Source organism: Acomys minous (assembly GCF_964271855.1).
Source record: "Acomys minous genome assembly, chromosome: 15".
Taxonomy (NCBI): Eukaryota; Metazoa; Chordata; class Mammalia; order Rodentia; family Muridae; genus Acomys; species Acomys minous.
Window position 1 is genome coordinate 47438647 of NC_140497.1, and position 21759 is coordinate 47460405.

General features: G+C 44.7%; 1 protein-coding gene across 1 annotated transcript in view; it reads left to right on the forward strand.

Annotated features, from left to right (window-relative positions):
- Positions 1-21759, forward strand: part of SH3RF1 (SH3 domain containing ring finger 1) — a 164458-nt gene that overhangs the window by 114762 nt on the left and 27937 nt on the right. Inside the window, exons 5-7 of the mRNA XM_084760661.1 lie at positions 8884-9189; positions 13687-13797; positions 21452-21639. Coding sequence (XP_084616787.1) covers positions 8884-9189; positions 13687-13797; positions 21452-21639 — 605 coding nt within the window. The remainder of the gene's footprint in view (positions 1-8883; positions 9190-13686; positions 13798-21451; positions 21640-21759) is intronic.

A 21759-nucleotide genomic window follows, 5' to 3' on the forward strand; every position in this document is an offset into this window, starting at 1 on the left:
AAAATCACCTTTTCTTCAAGATCCGAGTCGATTCAGTTAGTTCTTAGGGAGCCTTTCTTTCTAATTCTCCCACACAACAAAAATGCATTCTATGAAACCCAATCCAAGCAGAGCCCTGTCCTCATGTCGTCCACAATCCTAAATTTGCACCACCCTGAGGCCCGGCACGGGGTGCGGCTCTGGTAATGTGTTGTGGAGGATTCATCCTTATCCTGACTCCCTAGAGAATACAGGGACATCCAGGCTATCTTGGCCATTGTACTCCTACAATATAATCATAATCTAGAAAGCATGAAGAGGGATGCTAAGGCCCATTACGTCACATAGAAAACTAGATCACTGCATTTTAACTATATTGCATTGTTTTGTCCCTCTGCATCTAACTGTGGTACCAATAATCAATGGGGTTGTTTTGTTTTGTTTGTAACGACTTAGGAAGTAGTAGGTAAACTATAACATTTATTTATTTATTTATTTATTTTTACCACTTTTAGACAAGTGCCTTGTTTAGAGGAAATGGCCAGATGTCGATGAGTGACTCGTCTGTTGTCTAGGCTCTTGCCTCACTTGCTTCAGAGGTCGTGTGATAATGAATCTCCTTTCCCCACCCCCACCCCCAGTGCACCGCTGCGGCCCCCTCCCCCCCCCCCCCCACCCCAAGACAGGGTTTCTTTGTATAGCCCTAACTGTCCTGGACTAACTCTGTAGACCAGGCTGGCCTCAAACTCACAGTGATTTGCCTGCCTCTGCCTCCCGAGTGCTAGGATTAAAGGTGTGCACCACCATACTAGAGCCGATAATGAGCCTTCTACCATTGTCCAGCTTGGCTTAAGTGTAGAGAGATTATTTATTTTTCATAAAAATATGAAACCACTCCAGGTCCTCGTAAGTTTGCTTTCAGAATGATCAACAACTCGACTTAAAAATCTGAGGTGGCCTTTGTTATTTACAAAAATATTGCAAATTAGTCCAAGCCATAGTATTTTGATATATGTTAAATTTGTTTTTTTTAAATAGATTTGTCCTGTTGTCATGTACATTCTAAGTATTGCTGGTAACTAAGGCTCTACTAGGCAAGGCAGATTTGACGTGATCTCATATGGGGAAGAGCTAAATGGATTCTTTATACTGTCCTGTGCATTTGTGTACATGCCTCGTGCATAGAAGATGGCTTGAGCGGGACCGTTCTGGTGTTAAAATAATTGGGAGAAAAACGCTTCTCTGTAGCGCAGCAGAGTGCTCCAGCAAAGTTTTCTCTCTTAAGTATTGCAAAACAGGGTTAGGCTTTTATTATAATAAAACCCTCCTGTCAGGACACATCCTGGGCTTTGCACACACATGCCGCATGAGGCATCTCTGGGAGCCGAGAAGCTGTAGACAAATGTGCAGTTTCGGTGCTCACCACTCTGGCTTCTCTCCTGTAATTGCCCTTCCTCCTGCAACCCCTGTACGGCTCCACGTCCCCGCACTGTCGGAATCTAACACATGGCGGATACTCTGCTCACTGATTTATTAACTGAGTACACATTGCCGTGGAATTTCTGTCTGCGTGTCATTTCTCATTGACTGAGTTTTACTTGGAATTTAACGACAATTCCATGCCTTTTTACCTCTTGGGGTATAGGTATTTCCACGGCTGTGTTCCTCTGTCTGGTGATGAGGTTCTGGAAATAAACTGCATTGTTGGGCTGGGTCCTCCCGGTTAATAGATGTTTCCGATTTATGATGTGTACGTGGATATACAATGGAAACACACACAGACGGCAGTTCCTGTAGGACACGGACAGCAACTGATCTCACCCTTCAGGTTGTGCGTTGGCCTCCCTTCCCAGGACTGTGATTAGCTGTGGGTGTATTGCTTCGGGACTGTGGGTGCCAGCATCCCCTACCCCCGCCCAAGTCTTAACTGGGCTTTGGGGCTGAGCTTGCATCTGTCCTTAAGCTCCTCTGTGGTTGACTGGAAGCTGCTTCTCCCGCTGTTAACTGGCTGTCTCCTGCAGATCTTTCATCCTCTAGGAATCTGATCACCTCGTTCATCTTTTCTGCTATGCATGCCACTTCTTTTCTTTCCCTTGGCTCCCCCTAAATGTGGGAACGTGACCTGCCTTTGGCTCTCCTGAAAAATCTATTACTTGATTACACTCTCCTCAGCTTGTGGCTCTAACCTCTTTCCTTTTTATTTTTTCCCTCCCATAACACCCAAAAGATCCACCTACTCCTCTGGGCTTGTTTGTCTCTGTAGTTAGTTCTTGGCTCCTCCAGGTCTAAAATCATCACCTTGGTTGTCACTAACTCCTTTTCTTCGCACTTTTTCTGTCCCTGAATAATATCTACCACTCTTCCTAATCTCCTTTATGATCATTGATTGCCCTTTTCACTCCCAGGGCATTGGTTTGGTGTTTGGATGGAAACACATAGCAAGGTCTTCCGTTAGCCTGAGATCTTAAGTGCCTCTATAACCACTATTTTCTTCTTCCCACCCTTCCTAAATCAGAGACCACCCAAATGTAACCCCGGGTGCCTTTCATGCTTGACCTGCAAATGGTTTTTGTTTTTGTTTTAATAATTGCTTGGTCAGGTATAGAATCAGGAGCTTTTCCTTAAAGCTCATTACCTAGCTTTCTTTCCCTTAACAGAAAGTCAGCTGACAGGGCTAAGCAGTTGCTCTGCAAAGGCTTGCACGCTCTCCCCCGGTCACGCCATGGGTCCATGGCTCAGTCTTAGTTTGTCTGGCCTTTACTGACTCACCTGCCCGTCATTTGCAGACGCGTAGATGGGGATGTTTTATCGTCAGTGTTAGGAATCTGTTCAGTTCCTTCCCCAAGTCCTTTTTTCCTCATGAGTCAGGGAGGTGTGTCTGTCTCTCCTATCCCCAGTGCTGTGCCTGGCTTATAATAGTCACTCAGAAAGAAACAACAACAACAACAACAAAAAACCAAACTGACAGAATGGATTCAAGTCGCTGTTTGTTCTGAGTCTGGTCACTTATGGCCTAGGGCCTCTAGACCCAACTCAGGAATCTACCTGTTGAGCATTCTGAGCGGACATTTGTGTTTGCGGTGAGGAAAGGTGTACTTAGGAGTAAAACTTTATAGTTCGTTAAATCCAACTTCCTGTTACATACGAGAAACTGGAGGAATGTACAGGAAAAGTGACTTGCCTGAGGCACCAGAGTAATTGAATGGTACGATTGGGCTCTGAGTCATGGAACGGATCTTACATGTTACAAAACACCTTAGCCCGTACTCATTTCTGTGTTGAGATAACCCAAGAGTGGCGCTCCCTTATTTATACAGCGAAGAAAACTGAAGTCAGGGCTAGTGACTCAGCCAGTGAGGACAGAGACCTGACCCTAGGCCAACCCGTTTGACTTCAAGTTCAAGGCCCTTCCTATGGTTTTTCTCCAAAAGTAGTAACTCCTTTGCCCCACCCCCCAAACTCAAGTTTGGTTTCAGTGTCTTAATGGCATATATCCTTTATACTGTCCCTTCGGAATCAGAGGGCTGAAAAGGGTAGTTCTGATTTATTTATTTACATTTTAACAGCTGGGCCCAAAAAGTGGGAATAAGAGAGTTTGAGAACATGATATTTATTTGAATTTCTAACATAGAGAATACCAGTGTATTTGAAAAATAAAATAAGACCTTATTTATAAAATATTAGTATGGACCAATATTTCAATTTAGACATGTACACAAGTGCATGTAAAACTTCATGCATATTAAGTAAAGAGTATTTTAGTAGTATAACAAAGTATTCATAATTCAAATTTGTAAAAAAGACATCAAAACCCCAATAGAACTATGGATAAAGTATGCAAATAGAAAACGTTACAAATAGAAAAGATCTGCCTAATCTCATTAAGAGAAATACAAATTAGATAATATGAAGTAGCTTCTTTCAACTACTAGTGATCGATGATTAATAAGGATAATATTTGGAAAACAATGTGGTGAAAATTGAGACTGATTTGGGACTCAATGTGACTATTTTTTTAAAAGGTTTTAAATGTACACAATAATGTAATAATTTCAGTTGTACGAATTTACCCATGCGTATGCTGTTATGAGCACGTCAACAATGCCGTAAATGACTGTATTTCCTCTCTATAGTGGAACACCATGTCTGTGCCTATAGGCGTGGGAAGATGCTCGTGAGCTGTTAATTAACAACGTGCTTTGCCTGGGTTCGCTTGTGGTAATGAAGTCAGTAAAGTAGATGCATATGGCAATATTACTTAAAATCTCTAGAAAGTTCTACTGTAATCATTAATCATACATGCATCTGGAAAATGGATTGGGAAGAGACAGGCAGAAGGAGCTGGCTGAGGAGCTTTGATGTTTTATCCCATAATACTCTATACTGTGTGCTTCATTTTTAAAGATAGTCAATTACCTTCCTGGCCTTTTGAGTGGACTCTCAATCCGCAGTGCAGGCTAGCTTGGAAAAGAATACATAGCCTGCACTGGCCTCGAACCTGTGACATTTCTCCTTCCACAGTGCTCGCTCCTTCCCCAGTGTCAGGATCACAGGTGTGAGCCATCAGGACTGGCTGGCTAATTACTCCTATGATACACGTTTAAAGTTTTATTTGTTTTGGGGAAGAAAAAGGTTCGGTAAGACTCTACTCTGGTGGATTATAAATTCAAATAGTTTCCTTTCACACCTACTGTTGGTGTTGCTAATATTGAAAAACGGGAGGTGCACTCTCTTATATCAAAGTTCTTATGAAAAAGTAACTATCAAAACTATTTCTCTTTTGAGTGAGTGGGGAAATACTGTCTTGTTCTTCAAAAGGCCATGTTCTCTTTAGCCAAGAAGTCAGCCAGACACAAATAAATTTTAATATTTCTTAGGATTTTTGTTTGTTTGTTTGTTTGTTTGTCTGTTTCTGGTTTTTCAAGACAGGGTTTCTCTGTGTAGCCTTGGCTGTCCTGGACTCTCTTTGTAGATACCAGGCTGGCCTCGAACTCACAGAGATCTGTCAGCCTCTGTTTCCCAGGTGCTGGGATTACAGGCGTGCCCATGTGTAAAGGCTCTGCATTCTATTCCTGGTACCAGAAAAGTAAATAAATTAGTAAAAGAATAGGAAAAATGTAAAAGGTCATGAGAAATGTAAGACCAGGAAGTCTCTTTCGGCCCTGCCATTTAGCTCTAGAATACTGAGTTTTATTTTGTGTCCAACCTAAATCTTATGTGAGGCCCTTACCGTATGCGGAAAAGAGGGTCTTGTAGGGTTCGCGTTTGTTTTGCAGGTCGAGAGTGCACTTTCAACTTTAAAGGTCACAGCCACATAAATGTCAGAGGAAACCCACGCCCACTGAGCTCAAGCAAACATTCTTAAATTTTACCGAAATTCCATTAAAGTTGTCAGCTCCTTGGCTCACTGTTGCTGCAAAGGTTAAGTTCTACTCTCAACAGAAGGTTTTTAAACTTTCTGCCAGATTTACCTAATACTTTTCACTTTATGATTGTCTCTGGAATGAAAAGAAAAAAAAAAAAGCAAAAGCAAGGAGTCGTGATATTAATACCAACCTCTGCTGTTCCAGAAAAATCTAAAGTAATTTTAAAGGATGACGGCATCTGGCTAGCAAACATTACTGTCGCGTGTAAAAAAAAAAAAAAGTGCAGGGGAAACACAGGAGGCTGTTTAGAGGACCAGAAGTGAAACAGGAAATTGAGCTATGTCCCTTTAAAGTGGGAGAGCTGAAGGGCCATCAGAGTCGCTGGTTTTCTTACTCACTTATCAGTGAGGAGCCCTGATCAGTGGCTGGACAATGGCTGCCGCCTCGGGGCACAGAGTTGGCTAACAGCTGTGCCAGCGCTAGAATTGTGGTCCTTTGCCACTTGACTAATTCAACCACACTCTGCTGCTGGGTCTACCTGAATATTCATGTTTATGCAAACAACTGTATTATTCTATGTGCAGGGTTTGTGCCCGACAAACAATATGTAGATTATTCCTGGCTGCATTGTTCTTCCTAGGCAAAAACCTACGGGAAGGTGGGGGAGGGGGCATTGATGGACACGTATACAATTAAACACAGAATGGGTCTTTTTACCACAATTAACAAGAAAGAGCGTCTGCTCCGTCAAGTAACAACGATACACTTCAAAAGGCGCGTTGTGGCACAAAAGCTGCCAGACTTAAGAAATTACAGAAATCACCCTCATTGTTTTTTATGTCAGTTTATAAACTCCTTCTGACCGCTTTTCCTCCATCCGGTAAGCATCGAGCAGTCTGCTCAGCATTTAGTGTTCTTGAGTTGTACTTGTTTCATGGAGGCGGGATGTGGAAAAAGACACAAGAGGGGCTCAGAATCATTTGCATGGGCAGCCAGCAAGACATTATATCTATCAGGGCACAGCACATGGAAACCAACACCGTTAACACAGCGTTAATTGTAACTGACGCGTGCTTAGGTACAACCCTGACAAGATTATGGTGATAGCTTGCAGTATTTCGAAACAGGAGGTCAGGGAAGATGTCTCGCTAGGTCGAGGCATTTGTCACCAAGCTTGAGGACCCCCCAGTTTGATCACGGGACCCACACGTTCAAAGACTAGAACCGACTCCTACAGGTGGTTCTCTGACTTCCACGCGTGTACCCTGATATCTGTGTACCCCTACACATATGTAGCCACCTACATATACAGACGAAGCATATAAGTAGGTGTATTTAACAGAATGGAGCCTTTGGTTTGGCCCCAGAACTCATTTGAACACGGTATCAAATAGATGCATTAGTTTCCTTTATTATTATTATTAATATTTTATTTTATTTTATTTTGGCTCCTGTGAGAAAGAAATCTCTAGTTTATCCCCTCCTTTCTTTCAATTTACTTATTTAATATGCATACAGTGTTCTGCCTGCATGTACACATGCATACCAGAAGAGGGCACCAGACCTCACTGTAAATGGTTGTGAGGCACCATGTGGTTGCTGGGTATTGAGCGCAGGACCTCTGGAAGAGCAGGCAGTGCTCGTGACCTCTGAGGCATCTCTCCAGCCCCCTATCCTGTTTTTTATTCAACAGAGCAGGCATGCAGAGCTGATTTGTCAGACTCTGTTGTGCTATTTGGGTTCTTGCTTGGAGGATTTGTGGTACAGGGATGGAGGTCACGGGCACAGAAGAAGCGTCCTCTGGACTCCATTGCTCCTGCCTTGCTGGAGGCACTGCCTTGCCTCTCCTTGCCTTGCCTCTCCTTGCCTTGCCTTGCCTTGCCTTGCCTTGCCTTGCCTTTCATATGAGTCCTGAGCTTGGAGTGGAAAGAGAAGCAACTCTTTAGTCTGCGCGGCTGTGTGGGAAAGAGGACTCTGCCCACTCCTCGGGGCGCATGGAAGTGGAGCTCCCCGGAGCCCTCAGCGAGGTGCCTCCAATCAGAATAACCAACAGCACATCGCTTCGCTTCTTTGGGGGCGTTTGCTTCTCTTGTACCTCCTCTCTGAAGAGAGCGATACTCAATCAAAGTAGGATTTACAAAGGGTGGATCTCCTGGCCTAGCGCCATTGCAGTGCGGGTCTCGCTTTCATAACGCCCCTTTGCCCTTACGCGCATCCTGTTCGCATCCTTATCGTCCTCCTCGTCCTGCCATTTGTCTGCTTGTTGGTAAGGTATGACTGCCTGCTCTGGAGCTTTATCCCATGAACGCTCTTTCTCAAAGGCTAAAGAAGGCTTGTGTTTGAAAAAGGGTTGCCCTGCAAATTATGTCACGCAGTCCACCGACCTTGAGTCTTTAGGGAGCCACAGCTCTGGGCTGCCAGGCCACAGTTAGCCCTGCTTTACGGCTGTGGGAAGCAGGATCGATTTCATCTTTGAATCTTGACCAGCAGGACTTCTCTTTCCTAGTAGGCGAGTCTCATAAATGGGGCGAGGAGACATGGTTTAAACAATTGAGATGGATAGAAAAAAAAAGACGTAGGTGACGTTACTTTGCATAAAGTTTTTGTGCGGGGCTGAGTGTCCTGTTGAGAAGCCCTCCCTTGACCCTAACAGTACCTCTCAGACGTGTGTGGTTTGTTTTAAGTTTCCTGTATTTCATCTCAGTATTTTTGTGGACGTTATAGCTTTCTCATCACTGGAGTTTCTAATGTATGCAGCCTTTTATCACCGAGGCCTTTCCGGAATGTTCTACCTCAGGGAAAACAAGAGGCTAATGTTCTCTCTTCCTGCCGATCTTATCAGACCAACACACACACATTTGGAGCCCTTGTGAACTCACTGTACACTGGGACCTCAGATAGACCAAATTAGCATGCCAGTTGGACTAGAATTTCAGCTTTTACCTTGCTGTGGTTTTGAACACATGTGTTGAGTGTCAAACAACAACAACAAACAACTGGCGAGGATTTTAACCAACTTTTGTGAGATTCCCTCAAAATGTAGAGAGAGACAAGGAGAGTTGTCTGGAAGTGCACACCTCAGTGTTGCATGGTTTTAGTCTTTATTTCCTTGTTTGCTTGTCCCAAACTTGATGGTTGTTGTTAGAGACTGGCGTTCACTCAGATGAATATGTAAGAGACCCTTTTCATTGCTGCTTGCTCACTTTCATCAGTGAGCAGAAATCCTTACTAACTAGCCAATGCCAAAATTACACACACACACACACACACACACACACACACACACACACACACACACACACTTCTTAGAAATGTGTCTACCTTTTTGTTTCACATTGGAACTGTCTGTTCTTCTCTTGATATCTACCTGTGGCGTGGATGCATTGAGACCCCATTATGAAGACATCTCGCATGGAAGACATGTAACTTGCATATGCAAATGCTAACACGGTAGCTTTGAATTATACATTAAAACGCTTGGAGGAAAGAACTGTCATGGAACCCCTGAGAATGGTCTGACTTTGGGTTGCTTTTGCAGTTTAACTCGGCTGCCAAGCAGCTGATTGAGTGGGATAAACCTCCCGTGCCTGGAGCCGATGCCGCTGCAGAGTGCCCGGCGGCGACAGCGCAGAGCAGCACTGCCTCAAAGCATTCCGACACCAAGAAGAACACCAGGAAGCGACACTCCTTCACCTCCCTCACCATGGCCAACAAGTCTTCCCAGGCGTCCCAGAACCGCCACTCCATGGAGATCAGTCCTCCAGTGCTCATTAGCTCCAGCAACCCCACCGCCGCTGCCCGCATCAGCGAACTGTCCGGGCTCTCCTGCAGCGCCCCGTCTCAGGTACAGGGGCAGGGTGAGCTTCGGCTCGCCAGGGGGGAAAACATCTGAACACAGTGGTGCCGAGAGCAGGAGGCTGAGTAGGCACATTGCAGCCATGCTCAGGAAGCTTAGTTTAAAACAGGAGGTGGGGTTCGGCTACTGAGCCTCAAGACCAACACTCCCAGTGATCATTCCCTCCAGCGCTGGTCTCCTAAAGACGCCATAACCTTTACAAACAGCGCCTCCTACTGGGGAAAAAGTATTCAAACACAGGAGCCTCTGGGGGACATTTCACGTTAAAGCACAGCAATATTATAAGTAGAAAAACGGAGAAGGGAACGCTAGCTTGAGTGTATCATGCCCAAACTAAGTCCTGAGAGGCAGTATTAGAACCTACACAGTGTGTAAAATACCGCTGTCCAACTTCACAATGGTTACAAAACTTCTCAGTGCTATAAACTTTAGCACTGTTCATGCCCACGGTACTCAAGTTGATGCTGAGGACCTCCGGAGCTCCCCACACCTTGGCGCTTAGGTTTTCCATCCAAATAATACAGCAAGAAGGGAAAAGGATAGAAGGAAACGTTCAGCTTATAAGTTGACCGTGCAATTTTAAAAGGCTCCTTAACTCGGTAAGACTTTGGATTGCCCATTTCATTGAGACTTTAGACTGCCTTAGAGCGTGGCCCCCGTGTTCTCTCTGTGTTGAAAACAAACATTCACTCCTTCATTTGTCAGTTGATTGTTGAATGTTTTATTATTAGACCCTGGGGCACAGTGTGTAAGGAGATATATAGGACACGGACCTTCCTTATGAGTGGGATCGAATTGTGGCCCTTTCCCATAGGAAAAGGACTGGGTCGTTATCTACTTAGAGAGCAGCTGTATTTCACTCAGCCTGGAGGTCAGAGCGCAGTGTTCGAAGTGGCCTGACCCAGCAGGAGGAATTTCCATGTAGGCTTATGTATCATTTCCACAATGTAGCTTTGGGTTGTTTTTCCTTAAAATATAAAAGTGAAATTCCCATTAAAGGAAAAAAAGGTTAAAAAAAATAATACATAATCCTGGTCCTGAAGAAGTTTATATAGTTCAGTTAGCTTCTATATGGCATTGCAGACTAAATATTGGGCATTCCTGGATAATTTTATTATACGTGGTTTTTGTTATTTATTTGGATTCACATCTCTGGATTGACACAGCTTGTCAGGAATTAAATGTATTTACTCTGAATGAAAGTATGGGCTTTTTTTTTTTTTTTTGCTTCTCTTTCATTTATTTATTGCACGTGAGAAGGTTATAGAACTTTTGATTTTAATGAAGAACAACTAGAACATATACAGATATATGATCTTATCTACAGATATATAATATTAGCACAAGAAGGGTAGCGGGTCTTCATTTTGATCACTGATAACATTGTATGTGGCACACACCAGCTAGCAGTCACGTGCATGTTCAACGAGATATGGCCTCAGGAAAACAGACTTGGGTTTTACATCAGAGATGAAGTTAGATTGTTGATCTGACTACAAAGTGCCAAGTAAGGAGGACCTGGGGAGGCTTGAAACAGATTTTTTTTGTTTTGTTTTGTTTCAAGACAGGGTCTCTCTGTGTAGCCTTGGCTATCCCAGACTCCCTTTTGTAGACCTGGCTGGCCTCGAACTCACAGAGATCTGCCATCCTCTGCCTCCCTGAGTGCTGGGATTACAGGCTTGTGCCACGCCTGGCTTTCGAAAGAGATTTTTGAGTAAAGGTCTGAAGAAGGGGGCTAGTAAAGATGCACTGACAGCAAATGAATCGTTTTGAAGGAGGTTGTGTTGTGGCTGTGACATTAGCAACACTTGCACAGTGAGGTTTTCTTGACATAGAGTCAAGCTGTAAAGCACGCTGGCGGCACTGAATAAGAAGAGCTTTAAAGTAGTGGACTGTAAGTTTTTTGGTAGTGGAAAAAGTTAAAAGGGAAGGTAAGCTAAGCAGTGTGTTCTATAGAGAACTCAGCAGTCAGGTGTCAGTGTGACATCGCCGCACCACAGCTGGGGACGTAGGCTATGAAAGTACAGGCTATTTTTTGCTTTGAATTTGAGTAGTTAAGGAAACAAGGCTCTTTCTGTTTCCTTGAAACAGCTCCCCACTTCAGCCATCCTCCCCCATAGTTGGTTGTTTTTCAGTGGTGGTGGTGGTGTATTGCCTCGGGGAGATGTTATTTCTTGCCGAGGTTTGGAAATGTGCGAAGTGCCGCCCGGTTCTCCCGCTGAGGTTTACAGAAAACATCACTTATCTAGGGCACCTTGCGCTGTATAGGGATCCTTGCCCACAAGGATGCTGTGAGCATGTGCCACCTGCTTGACGGGCACGTACAGTGGCCTTACAGTGCAGATGAATGCATGCGGGATGTGGCCGCAGAAAGGCTGTTTCACACAGGCCTCCCCCAGGAGAAAGTGTCTTTGCAGAATCTGTCTTCACCACTGGCACAATTTCTTCGTTCCCCTCACCCATGCTCACCTTTCGTTTCAATTTTCTTTCATTCTGTTTTTTTTTCCTCTTAATATATTAGTTGGGTTTGATTGGGTTACAATTATTAGAAAATAAAACATAATCCAGGCGTGGTGGCGTGTGCCTTTAATCCCAGCACCCAGGGAGGCAGAGGCAGGTGGCTCTCTGTGAGTTCGAGGCCAGCCTAGTCTACAAAGCGAGTCATGGGCAGTCACAGCTATACAGAGAAGGTAGCAGACCTCAGCAGGTCAGTATTCGCTGTGCCTCTCTTCTGAATGAGAGCTCGTAGGAAAGATGCAGAGGCAGTTGAGGGCTGATATAATCGTACTTAGGAAATGGGGCACCTTCGACCTCACTTCTCCATCGTGTGAAAAGTGTGTGTCCTGGTGCTTTAGGCAACAACTTAAAGATCTCACTGGCATATCCAGAGTGAATTTATAAGTGACTGACGTCCATAAAGCACGTGAAGACATTTGCTCTGTCCCCCACCATACCCATAACGCTTCTGCTTGTGACATCCTGAGGCGTGATTCAGAATGTCAAGTGTTTCTGGGGCATTTTTCTGTGGCCCTTGTCCTCGGGGGGAGCCCATCCATTGCTCCTGATCTCTCTCGCCAGCTCTTCCTGCCTTGCTAACCCTCTCTTGTACAGGAGACTGACTCCTGTTTGTGGTTCCATAGGGAAACAAGGTGTTGGCCAGCTGCACGGCCTCTATCCATTGCCAGAGCAAAAGCCATCCCATTTATTGGGGTATCTACTCTCCCTGAGTCTGTAGCGTCAAGTTGCTCCCCCTGCGTTCTGCATCTGCATCTGCCCCCACAACCTGAGTGGAACCGATCAAGTAATTGCAGGCAGTGAGATGACCTAAATAATTCAATTTCTTTGTAGTAAATTAATCTCGGGAACCAACGTCGACGACACCCTTGAAAACGGTTTAGCTTGGCATTGTTCCGTTAGGGCTCTGTAATGAATTACCTGCCGTGGGCTGCTCCGGTTTGATTGCTGACCCTCACTGAAAGCTACAAGTAAAGAAAGAACGATCCTGAAAGAACCAAAATACCTTACGCGTTTGACATGCCAACACAGAGATGAGTATGGAGCCAGGGCTGGCCTTAGCAAAGTCTTTATGGGAATGTGACGCAGTGTAGAGAGATACATAGTGAGACCTGTCTCAGAAAAACAAAATAACAGACAAAACACACACACACACAAAACCAAACCAAAACAAAACAAAACAAAACTAGATTTAGCCATGTGGTGGTGCATGCCGTGGATCAGAGGCAGGTGGATCTTAAGAGAGTTAAAGAGATTGAGCCATTTGGCTGACTGTTCAAACAGTCTGATTCATGGTAGCATGTAAGATGAGGTAGTATGCAACGTGACAGCCAACAGCACTCTGTATGTAGTGAATTGCAGTCACTGGCATATCTGGCACATGCTAGGTTATTAGAAAATTTGGGATAGAATACAGTGAAAAGGATTCTTCCTTTCCCCAAATAAATTCATATACAGATTTCTTGCTTCTGTGACTTCTGCCAGGAGAATCTGTTGGGTTTAAATAGGTTGGACTGGGCTGCTGGGGAGATGGGCTCAGTACAGCATTTGCCGTGTAAAGCGTGATGAGCTGAGTTCAGATCCACAGAAACTCAGATAAAGCCAGGACACAGTGCATCTACAGTTCCAGCAAGGTAGAGGGCAGAGGCCAAAGAGTTCCCCGGAGGCTCACAGGTCAACTTGCCAGGCATAAGTAACTATGAATGAATAAGAGCCTCTGTCTCAAATGAAGCGGATGGCTAGGACCAACATCAGAGATTGCCCTGTGACCTGCACATGGCACCATGGCACATGTATATACACACACAGGGTGGTGGAGGGAGGGAGGGAGGGAGGGAGGGAGGGAGAGAGACAGAAGAGAGAGAGAGAGAGAGAGAGAGAGAGAGAGAGAGAGAGAGAGAGAGAGAGAGAGAGAGAGATTGATTTTTTAAAAACACAGCTGTCATTTTAATAAGTTGTTTTCCTTGGCAGGTTCATATAAGCACCACTGGGTTAATTGTGACCCCACCTCCCAGCAGCCCAGTGACAACTGGCCCTTCGTTCTCGTTCCCGCCAGATGTCCCCTACCAAGCTGCCCTTGGCGTAAGTATCAATTCTGAGTCTTTATTTCTCTTCGAGGTGTTTAGTCTTGACGATCTGGCATACTCCAGCCCACACCTGCAGTGTACAGGATGCTTGGTAGGTGGGATCAGCCTTGCCTTTCATCTGCTATCGCTGCTAATCTCACAAAAAGACCGTTTCTTGCCAGCAGCCTGCAAAGTCTTTAATGGTGGCAGTCAGTGGCCTGAAGCTATGAGAACTCCGAAAAATACATTTAATTTTGTGGAAGTTCAGTTTGATTTCCCGAAGGCTTAACCTTTATTTCTTTGGGTGTTTCTCAATCCTGCTTATTCTATTTAAAGATACATTTATGGACATTGTGAAGACGTGGGTCTTCCCAGGCTAAGTGTTTTGATTTTTTTATTCACGCAATAAATTGATACCAAATGTTTGCTTTTAGGATTCTTCTCCAGTTTTGTTTTGTTTTTTTCCTCTGTAGCTCATAGTGCCTCTTTCACGACCCCTGCTCCTCTGGGAGGGCCCTACAGAGTGTTGATTTTTCTTTTAAAAACTTAGTGTCCCACAGATAGACCCTGACCACCAATTGCATAAAGACATCTGAGCAGGAGGTATTGACCTGGACAGTCATAACAAGCAAAGGAGATAGATATTAAAAATAAGAACTCTGTGGAGAAAAACAAGAAAAATACACCCTTGGGTAATAGAGAAAAACAGCCCCCTTGCTTCCTCACATCATAACCCACTGAGCAGGAAGCGAGTAGAAAACGTTGAGAACTCTCTCACTCAATTCCTTGGCTACCCTTTCTGACTATTGGTATTTCAGGCTGGACCAGCACTGAGTAGGAGGAGGCTAGAAATCATCCTTCAGTCAGATGGCCCGGTCTCTGCATCCTGGCATCCCCTTCTCTAGACCCACACCAGCAGTGTCTCTGAGAAACAGTGTGCTCCCCTGAAGGGTTTTAGGTCTGGCATGGAACATTCTTGGGTTCAAGCGCAGTTCAGCCTTTTATTTGTCATGTGACCCTGGAAAAGCTACTCCTCAGTGTCTGTGGTAGTTGGCTTTTGTCAGCTTGGCACTAACCTAGACACATGTAGGAAGAGGGAACCTCATGGTTGTTCATCTTTCCCTCACCACGCCCAAGATTGGCTTGTGGGCATGTCTGTGGGGGCATTTTCTTGATTATTGATTGATGCAAGAGGGCCTGTTATGGGCATTAGGCCTGGGCTGTATAAAGAAAGTAGATGAGCAAGCCGTAGAGGCCAGCCAGTACCAGTCACAAGGAGGCTTCTAAGCAGCTGCTTTATCTTTAGGATGTGGATTTTTATGTTTGCTGTAAAGATATTTTCCTCTGCTAGCTTCCTTAAAGCAGAATTTGTAGCCAGGACCTCACAACATGGTAGTCAATATATTGACTCCATCTCGTTTTGTCTTATTGTCTTCTTTTCCCCCTCGCCTCCTTTTACTTAATATTAATTATGGTTTGATAATTTCATAATTAATTAAAAGCTGAGTTTTAAAACAAAGCAGGGCATAAATAACTGCGGTTACTACTGCCTAACTTCACGTACAGTTTTTGAAGACTTTCACGGACTAAACCATGCTCTTCTTCTGTTTAGATGGTGACTGGTGTCCTCTACTCATAGGTCAAAGTTGTTGGCGTTTCTCTTTTTTTCTTCTTCTTTTTCTTTTTTTAAAATGCTCCCTGAGTGATTATAGCTTCCTTGATAATACAGCTGCTTAGTGAAGGAGACATGACCTCGATTCATCTGGGGAAAAGATGAATTTCAGTTACCGTCTATTAAATGTGGTTTCCATAAGACTCAGTTAGCCATGGATGTTTCACTAAAGCCAAATTACATAACCCATCCTGCCCTCTAATCTCCAGGGGAGCAACTCCTTTTTCTTTCCCACCAACACATACAACCACAGTGTATTTCCGTTCCAGATGACTCCCGTGTGTGCATGGGAGCACGCTAACTCCATGTCTTAAGGGGGAAAGGGATGACTGACTTTTCTGGTCTTAGAAAAATTAATTAGTGTAAAAGATACAAGGCTGGCCAAGTTTTAGCCCTTGTGAACTGAAATTTTTATAATATAGTAAATGGCCAGTTCTTTGCTGGGGGTTGACTCCAGGGCAAATCAATGGAATAGGCCACAAGAGAGCATATAAAATTAATTCATATGCAGCCATTTTATCCTAGGATTTTTATAAGAAAGACTCTGGCATATTAAGCCAGAGAGGGAGATTTATTAAACACTGTCTACTGCATGCCAACTCCATTTAATGAAAAACTCTTTATAAACAGGCTTGTCTGTCATCCTAAGAGATGGGTAGATTGCAGAGTCTCTGGTAGGTTGGCAGAAATGCTGTGGTTTTGTGTTGGGTTTAAGTGGAAAACTCTCAATAGCACATGCCCTTGTACCCATGGTACCACCGGTTAATTGTGGCGAAGAAGATCCTATTTAATCCTAGGACTCGGGATGCAGAGGCAGGCAGATTGATGTGAGTTTGAGGCCAGCCTGGTCTACAAAGCAAGTACAGAATAGCCAAGGCTTCACAGAGAAACCCTGACTCAAAAAACAAGAAAAAAAAAATAATCAAAATAAAATCTGCAGCATTTCAGGAGACTTCACTATAATATTTGCAATAGTATGTAGCTTGGTAGAAAGAAACGAAAAAAAAAAAAGGGCTTTTCATGGCATGGATTTATAAGAAGTAAATGCCACCCCTGGGATAGGAAATGAAAATTATTTCCAGCCTTTTTTTTCATAAGTTGAGACTCTTAAATATTTTATGCAGAATGAAGTTATTTATGAGCATATGTCACCAACATTTCACACGCATGCAGCAGTGAGAATGTTAGGTGTCTTCCATCACGAACAGGAAGGAGTAATGTCACAGCTGCCTGGTTCAGGCCTACGCCTATTAATAGCAGTTGGTTGTTGTTTGTTGCTGTTGACTCATTTCCTAGGATGAGGAGGATGAAGGTCTTAGTCCTATATCTCTGGTACAGGGGCAGGAGAATGTACAGAGTGAGTGATGTGTAATTGCTGACACTGTGGTGTCAGCTGCAAAGTGTCACAGGACAGTCAGGTCACTAAAGGTCAAATACTGCCTATAGCAGCACATGAATAGGGTAGGTTCTAAAAGTATAGAAACCTTGTTTAAATGCTTTTCCCTCCTCTCCTTTTTATTTTCTGAGACAGAATCTCATGTACCCCAGGCTAGCCTTAAACTCACCATCTAGCTGAAGATAGCCTTGAACTTCTTATCCTTCTGCCTCTACCTCCCAAGTACCTGGATTCTGAGGTTTAATTTTCATGTATGTGCGTGCGTATGTGTGTGTGTGTGCGTATGCGCATGAAGAAACATTAGAGTTGTGGATGTCAGTCAGTTGGTAGACTGCCTGCCTCCCATTGCATGAAGGCCCGGATGTGATCCCCAGGAACTTATTAAAGTAGTGATGCACACCTACAATCCAGGACTACATCAGTGAGAAGGCAAGAAGACCAGAAGTTCAGGGTCACTCTCAGCGACATTGAGGCCATCCTAGGCTATATAAAACCTCGTCTCAAAATCATCATCATCATCATCATCATCATCATCATCATCATCATCGAGCATTAAATGATGTTGGGCCTCAGAATAGGCAATGTATAGTTAATAGTCAGTGTCAACACCATTTCTACCAACAGGAACTAGGAGCTGTGTCAGAAGTAGGGCACAGGCCGAGACGGTGAACCTTGGTGTTTAGGGATGTGGAAGGGAAGACTTTAGCAGGAGAGCTGAAAATCAGGCACAGGGGTAGGGTATGAGCCAAAGTTTGTGTGTGTGTGTGTGTGTGTGTGTGTGTGTGTGTGTGTGTGTGTGTGTGTAATTTTTTTTTTTCCTGTTTCGGTTTTCAGGGGAGGGTCGAGCTGTGTAGCCCAGGTTGGCCTCAGTCACTATGCAGCCCAGGCTGGCCTTGAACTCAAGATCCTTTTTTGCTCAGCCTCCACAGTGCTGGACTTAGAGGAAGGAGCCGCTTTGTCCAGCTCAGAACCTCCATACACCAGCGAGAGAAAAAGCACCCTAACGTCTCAGGGATTGAAACTTCTAGATCCAAACTGTCTTGTCCTGAGAGGCAGTGAGAAGTGCAGAACATTTTCTCAATCACAAAGTGTTCATCGAGGGTCTCCTGCCTTCTACCTTGTAGTAGGAGCCACAGTATTAACAAGAGTCAGTTTCTAGCTCCTAAACCTTTTAAATCCTAACACTGCCTTCCATTTATTGACCTTTGTGCACTAGGGAAAACAACATTACGCACCATTCCTAGTTATTATAAGATAGAGGCATCACATCATGTACACAATTAGCTAGTATGGTAATCTCTCCTCTTTCTTAGAGATTCAATGTGAAACAGTAAGTTATACAGCGATACAGCTAAGGTCGGCCTCACTGTGGGTGTCCCAGGAGCACTCTCTCATGCAGCCCGCACTGTTCACTCTTGGACCAGTTTGTGCTGAGATCCTGTATCCAGGAAAGACCGTTTAGGGATGCTGATGCATAGGGTTGAGAGTACTTTGAGTAAAGAATAGGTATTTAGGCAGCCACAGTGATGGGTTGTGGGATATTAAATGGTATTTGCCCACAGGACTCATTTTCCGTAAGGTGTGTGCGGTAGGCTCACATAAGAGACATTGGAAAGCAAATGGGCCTTTGGATGTCACTTGAACTTGTGCCTAAAATTCCAGTGCAAAGTACTTTAGTGGTAAGCTGGACTCAGCCTTGGGTCTCAGACTTGTCATGTGTCTTTCTTACCCCAACCCCCCAAACCCCCCTCGTGCCAGGGAGGCCCAGCCCTGCACCCACACACCGTGAGCTTCTTACTTAAAATGTCTACTGTCCTGCAGCAGTTCCAACTGAGACAGAAGACACTGGCTCCCTGGGTGCACACTCTAGCAAAAGCATATTGGATCTGCCCCCAAGAGATTGGCCAGGGTGGAAATCTGTCATCCTCTCTGATTGAAATAAAATACATTGTTTCTGCAAGGCCTGTCAGCTGGCTTAGGGGCACAGAACCCGGACATGACAAAAGATGACCATTTCACACAGGTGAGCCATCTGAGCCCTGTATTTGAGGAATAACAGGGGACCCAAAGGCCTGTAGGTGGCTGTTTTTTTTGTTTTGTTTTTTGTTTGTTTTTGGTTTGGTTTGGTTTGGGTTTTTTGCTGGTAGAGGTTGCACATCACCAGTGCCTCAGCTGGCCCAGACTTAGTACAATCTGCAGGTCTCCAGGTCAGGTCCAGGTGAATGAAAGGCTGTGGTTCTTTTCTGTAGAGAGGTGAGGTCTTGCAAGACAGCAAACTGCCCTTAGCACAGTGCGGGGTGGCAGATTACTGCAGTTGAGGCTGTTTAGAAAGCGATCCTGGTGTATCACGGCTCTGCATTCAGAAAGCCCTATCATTTTCCCAGCCCACAGAAGGCCAAGCAACATACAGGGCTCTGATTTTAATCAGGCAACCTCTCTCAGTCTAACACATATTCGCTGGGTGCTGAGAGGGAGAGAAGAAAAAAAAAAACATTCTACCCAGTGTTACTGAAAGACCATCTCTTCTGTCTCAACCACAAAGAGAGAGATGACTGTGTTTCTCTTAGATACCAGCTTCGGGTCTGTCTATCTGAATACCCCCTTTCTGCCGTATCTCAGCGCCTTACTCTTCTTTCACAAGCAACTGCATTTGGCTACTGTTTTATAATAAGCTGTGACTCTTCTTTATGTTTTGTTAAAATGTAAAATCTTTTTTTTTTCCCAATCAGGTTCATAGATGGATTTTTGTTTTGGGGTTTGGGTTTTTTTTTTTTTTCTCCTCTTTCTAAGACCTAATTTAGCCCAGTTGGTCTTTTTAAATTTTTTTTAAATTTAATTTTCTTGTTGAACACATGTCATCTGGCTTCTGCCTTTCCATAGAGACACTGTCTTGAGACTGGGTTTAGAAAGATTGAAGTGGCAATCTGGCCAGTGGCGATTTCCCTGTCTCTCCATATATTCCTCTGTGTGCAGTTAGACCTGACCTTATGTCGTGGCATTATCTTTGAATGGCTCAGATCACATTTTCTCGCTATTTTGCCCGGATTATCTTTAGTTCTCTCTCCTCTGTAACTGGAAGAAGGCCAGACAGGGGAAAAAAAAATGCTTGCTTCTCAGCTTAAAGGGTCAGGGACTCTAAGCCTCACTCAGAACATGTGGCTCCAGAGGCCCGATAGACCTAAACGCTCCCCTGTTTGTGTGGAGAGCGCTAAGTGACTTTTTGGTGACGTCGGGAACATGACCCCTCGTCCAGGCTGGCCCCTCCGTAAGCAGTTCCATGCCTCATTGACTTCTGCGCTCAGTGCCCTGACTCAGTGTAGGAAAGTCCTCACCAAAAGCCACGTTAGCAAAAAGATGAAATGAAGCACACAAAAACAGTTACAGGTCTGGAGGTGTGAACGTCCACAGTTGTGTACTCTTAATAGATAAGCGTTGATAGGATTCAATTTTCATTTCAAACATTTGAAATGGGATGACTCCAACTGTGCTTTAGAATCCACTGGCCTTTGCTCCCTGATGTGCCCTTGTGTGAGGCCATTTTTTGCTTCCCAGTAGTCTTTCCGTCTCTCCACTTCTGGGTGCAGTTTCTACTTCTGGTGGTTCAAAGATTCAGGGAGGGCGAGGCAGGGGGTTCAGTCAGGCTTTGTGTACCTGTTTTCCCAGGAGTTTCAGTGTACAGTCCCCCAAGAATTATCTAGGGTCTATGGATCAGAAAGTAACAATTGCTCCATTGATTTTCAAAGACATGGAGCCCCGTGGGTAGGAAACCCCATTAGAATGTGCCCAGGAGGGACCTGGCGGCTTTTTGCTGGTGTGTGCCTTAAAGAGTACCAGCCTTGATAGTCCTAAATTTCAAAACCTGGCAAAGTGGGGGAAAGGCAAAGCAAAGGTAGCAACAATAGCCTTGTGACGGCGGCTTGCTACTGTTTGAGCTCAGGCATCAGAGCTCAGGCATCGAAGGAAATGAGTGCAGGAAGAATGACTTGGGATGCACTACCCTGTGTTGACTTTAGGTTTCAGGTTCCGAAAACCCATCGTAAAATTGACTCTAGCCAACAACGGGGACCTTGCAGCAGCTCCATTGAAAGGTGTCTCAATTCTTGTCCAAATCTGTGCTTCATTTTTAATGAATTATTACGGATGCTGTGTGTATGAACATTTTGCCCACATGTATCTGTGGGCCACTTGCGTGCCTGATACCAGCAGGACCCAGAAGAAGGTATTGGGTCACCTGGTCCTCGAGTTACAGATGGTTGTGAGGTGCCACGTGGGTGCTGGGAACCAAGCCTGGATCCCCTAGAAGAGCAACCAGTGCTCTTAACCACTGCACAGTCTCTCAGCCCCAACTGTGTACTTTCAAGTGTTATTTATCTTAAACTTTTACAGAGTCATTTCATTTTTTTTTTTTCTCCATCCTCTCAAGACTGGCTATTTAACCTGTTTGCTTAAAACAAACTTTTAAGAAGGGTGCCTTCTGGTTCTGTTGTATGTGGGGTCTGTTTTGTGGTTTTCTGATTCTCTTTCCCTTACACCTACCATAGAAGATATAAATAAATATTATGTTTGTTTCCCTCCTCCCCCCTCCCCCCTCCCCTGTATTAGACTATGAACCCTCCTCTTCCCCCGCCCCCTCTCCTGGCTGCCACTGTCCTCGCCTCCACACCGTCAGGCGCTAGTGCTGCTGCTGTTGCTGCCGCCGCCGCCGCTGCTGCTGCTGGAATGGGACCCAGGCCTGTGGCAGGATCCACTGACCAGATTGCACATTTGCGGCCTCAGACTCGCCCCAGTGTGTAAGTGGGGTGTCTTTTTATTACCGCATAAGTGCCCATCTCAATCTAAGCCCAAACAACAGAGATCATTCGATATGAGCCAGTGACAGGCTTAGGGCTCACCGAGTGATTTGTATTCTG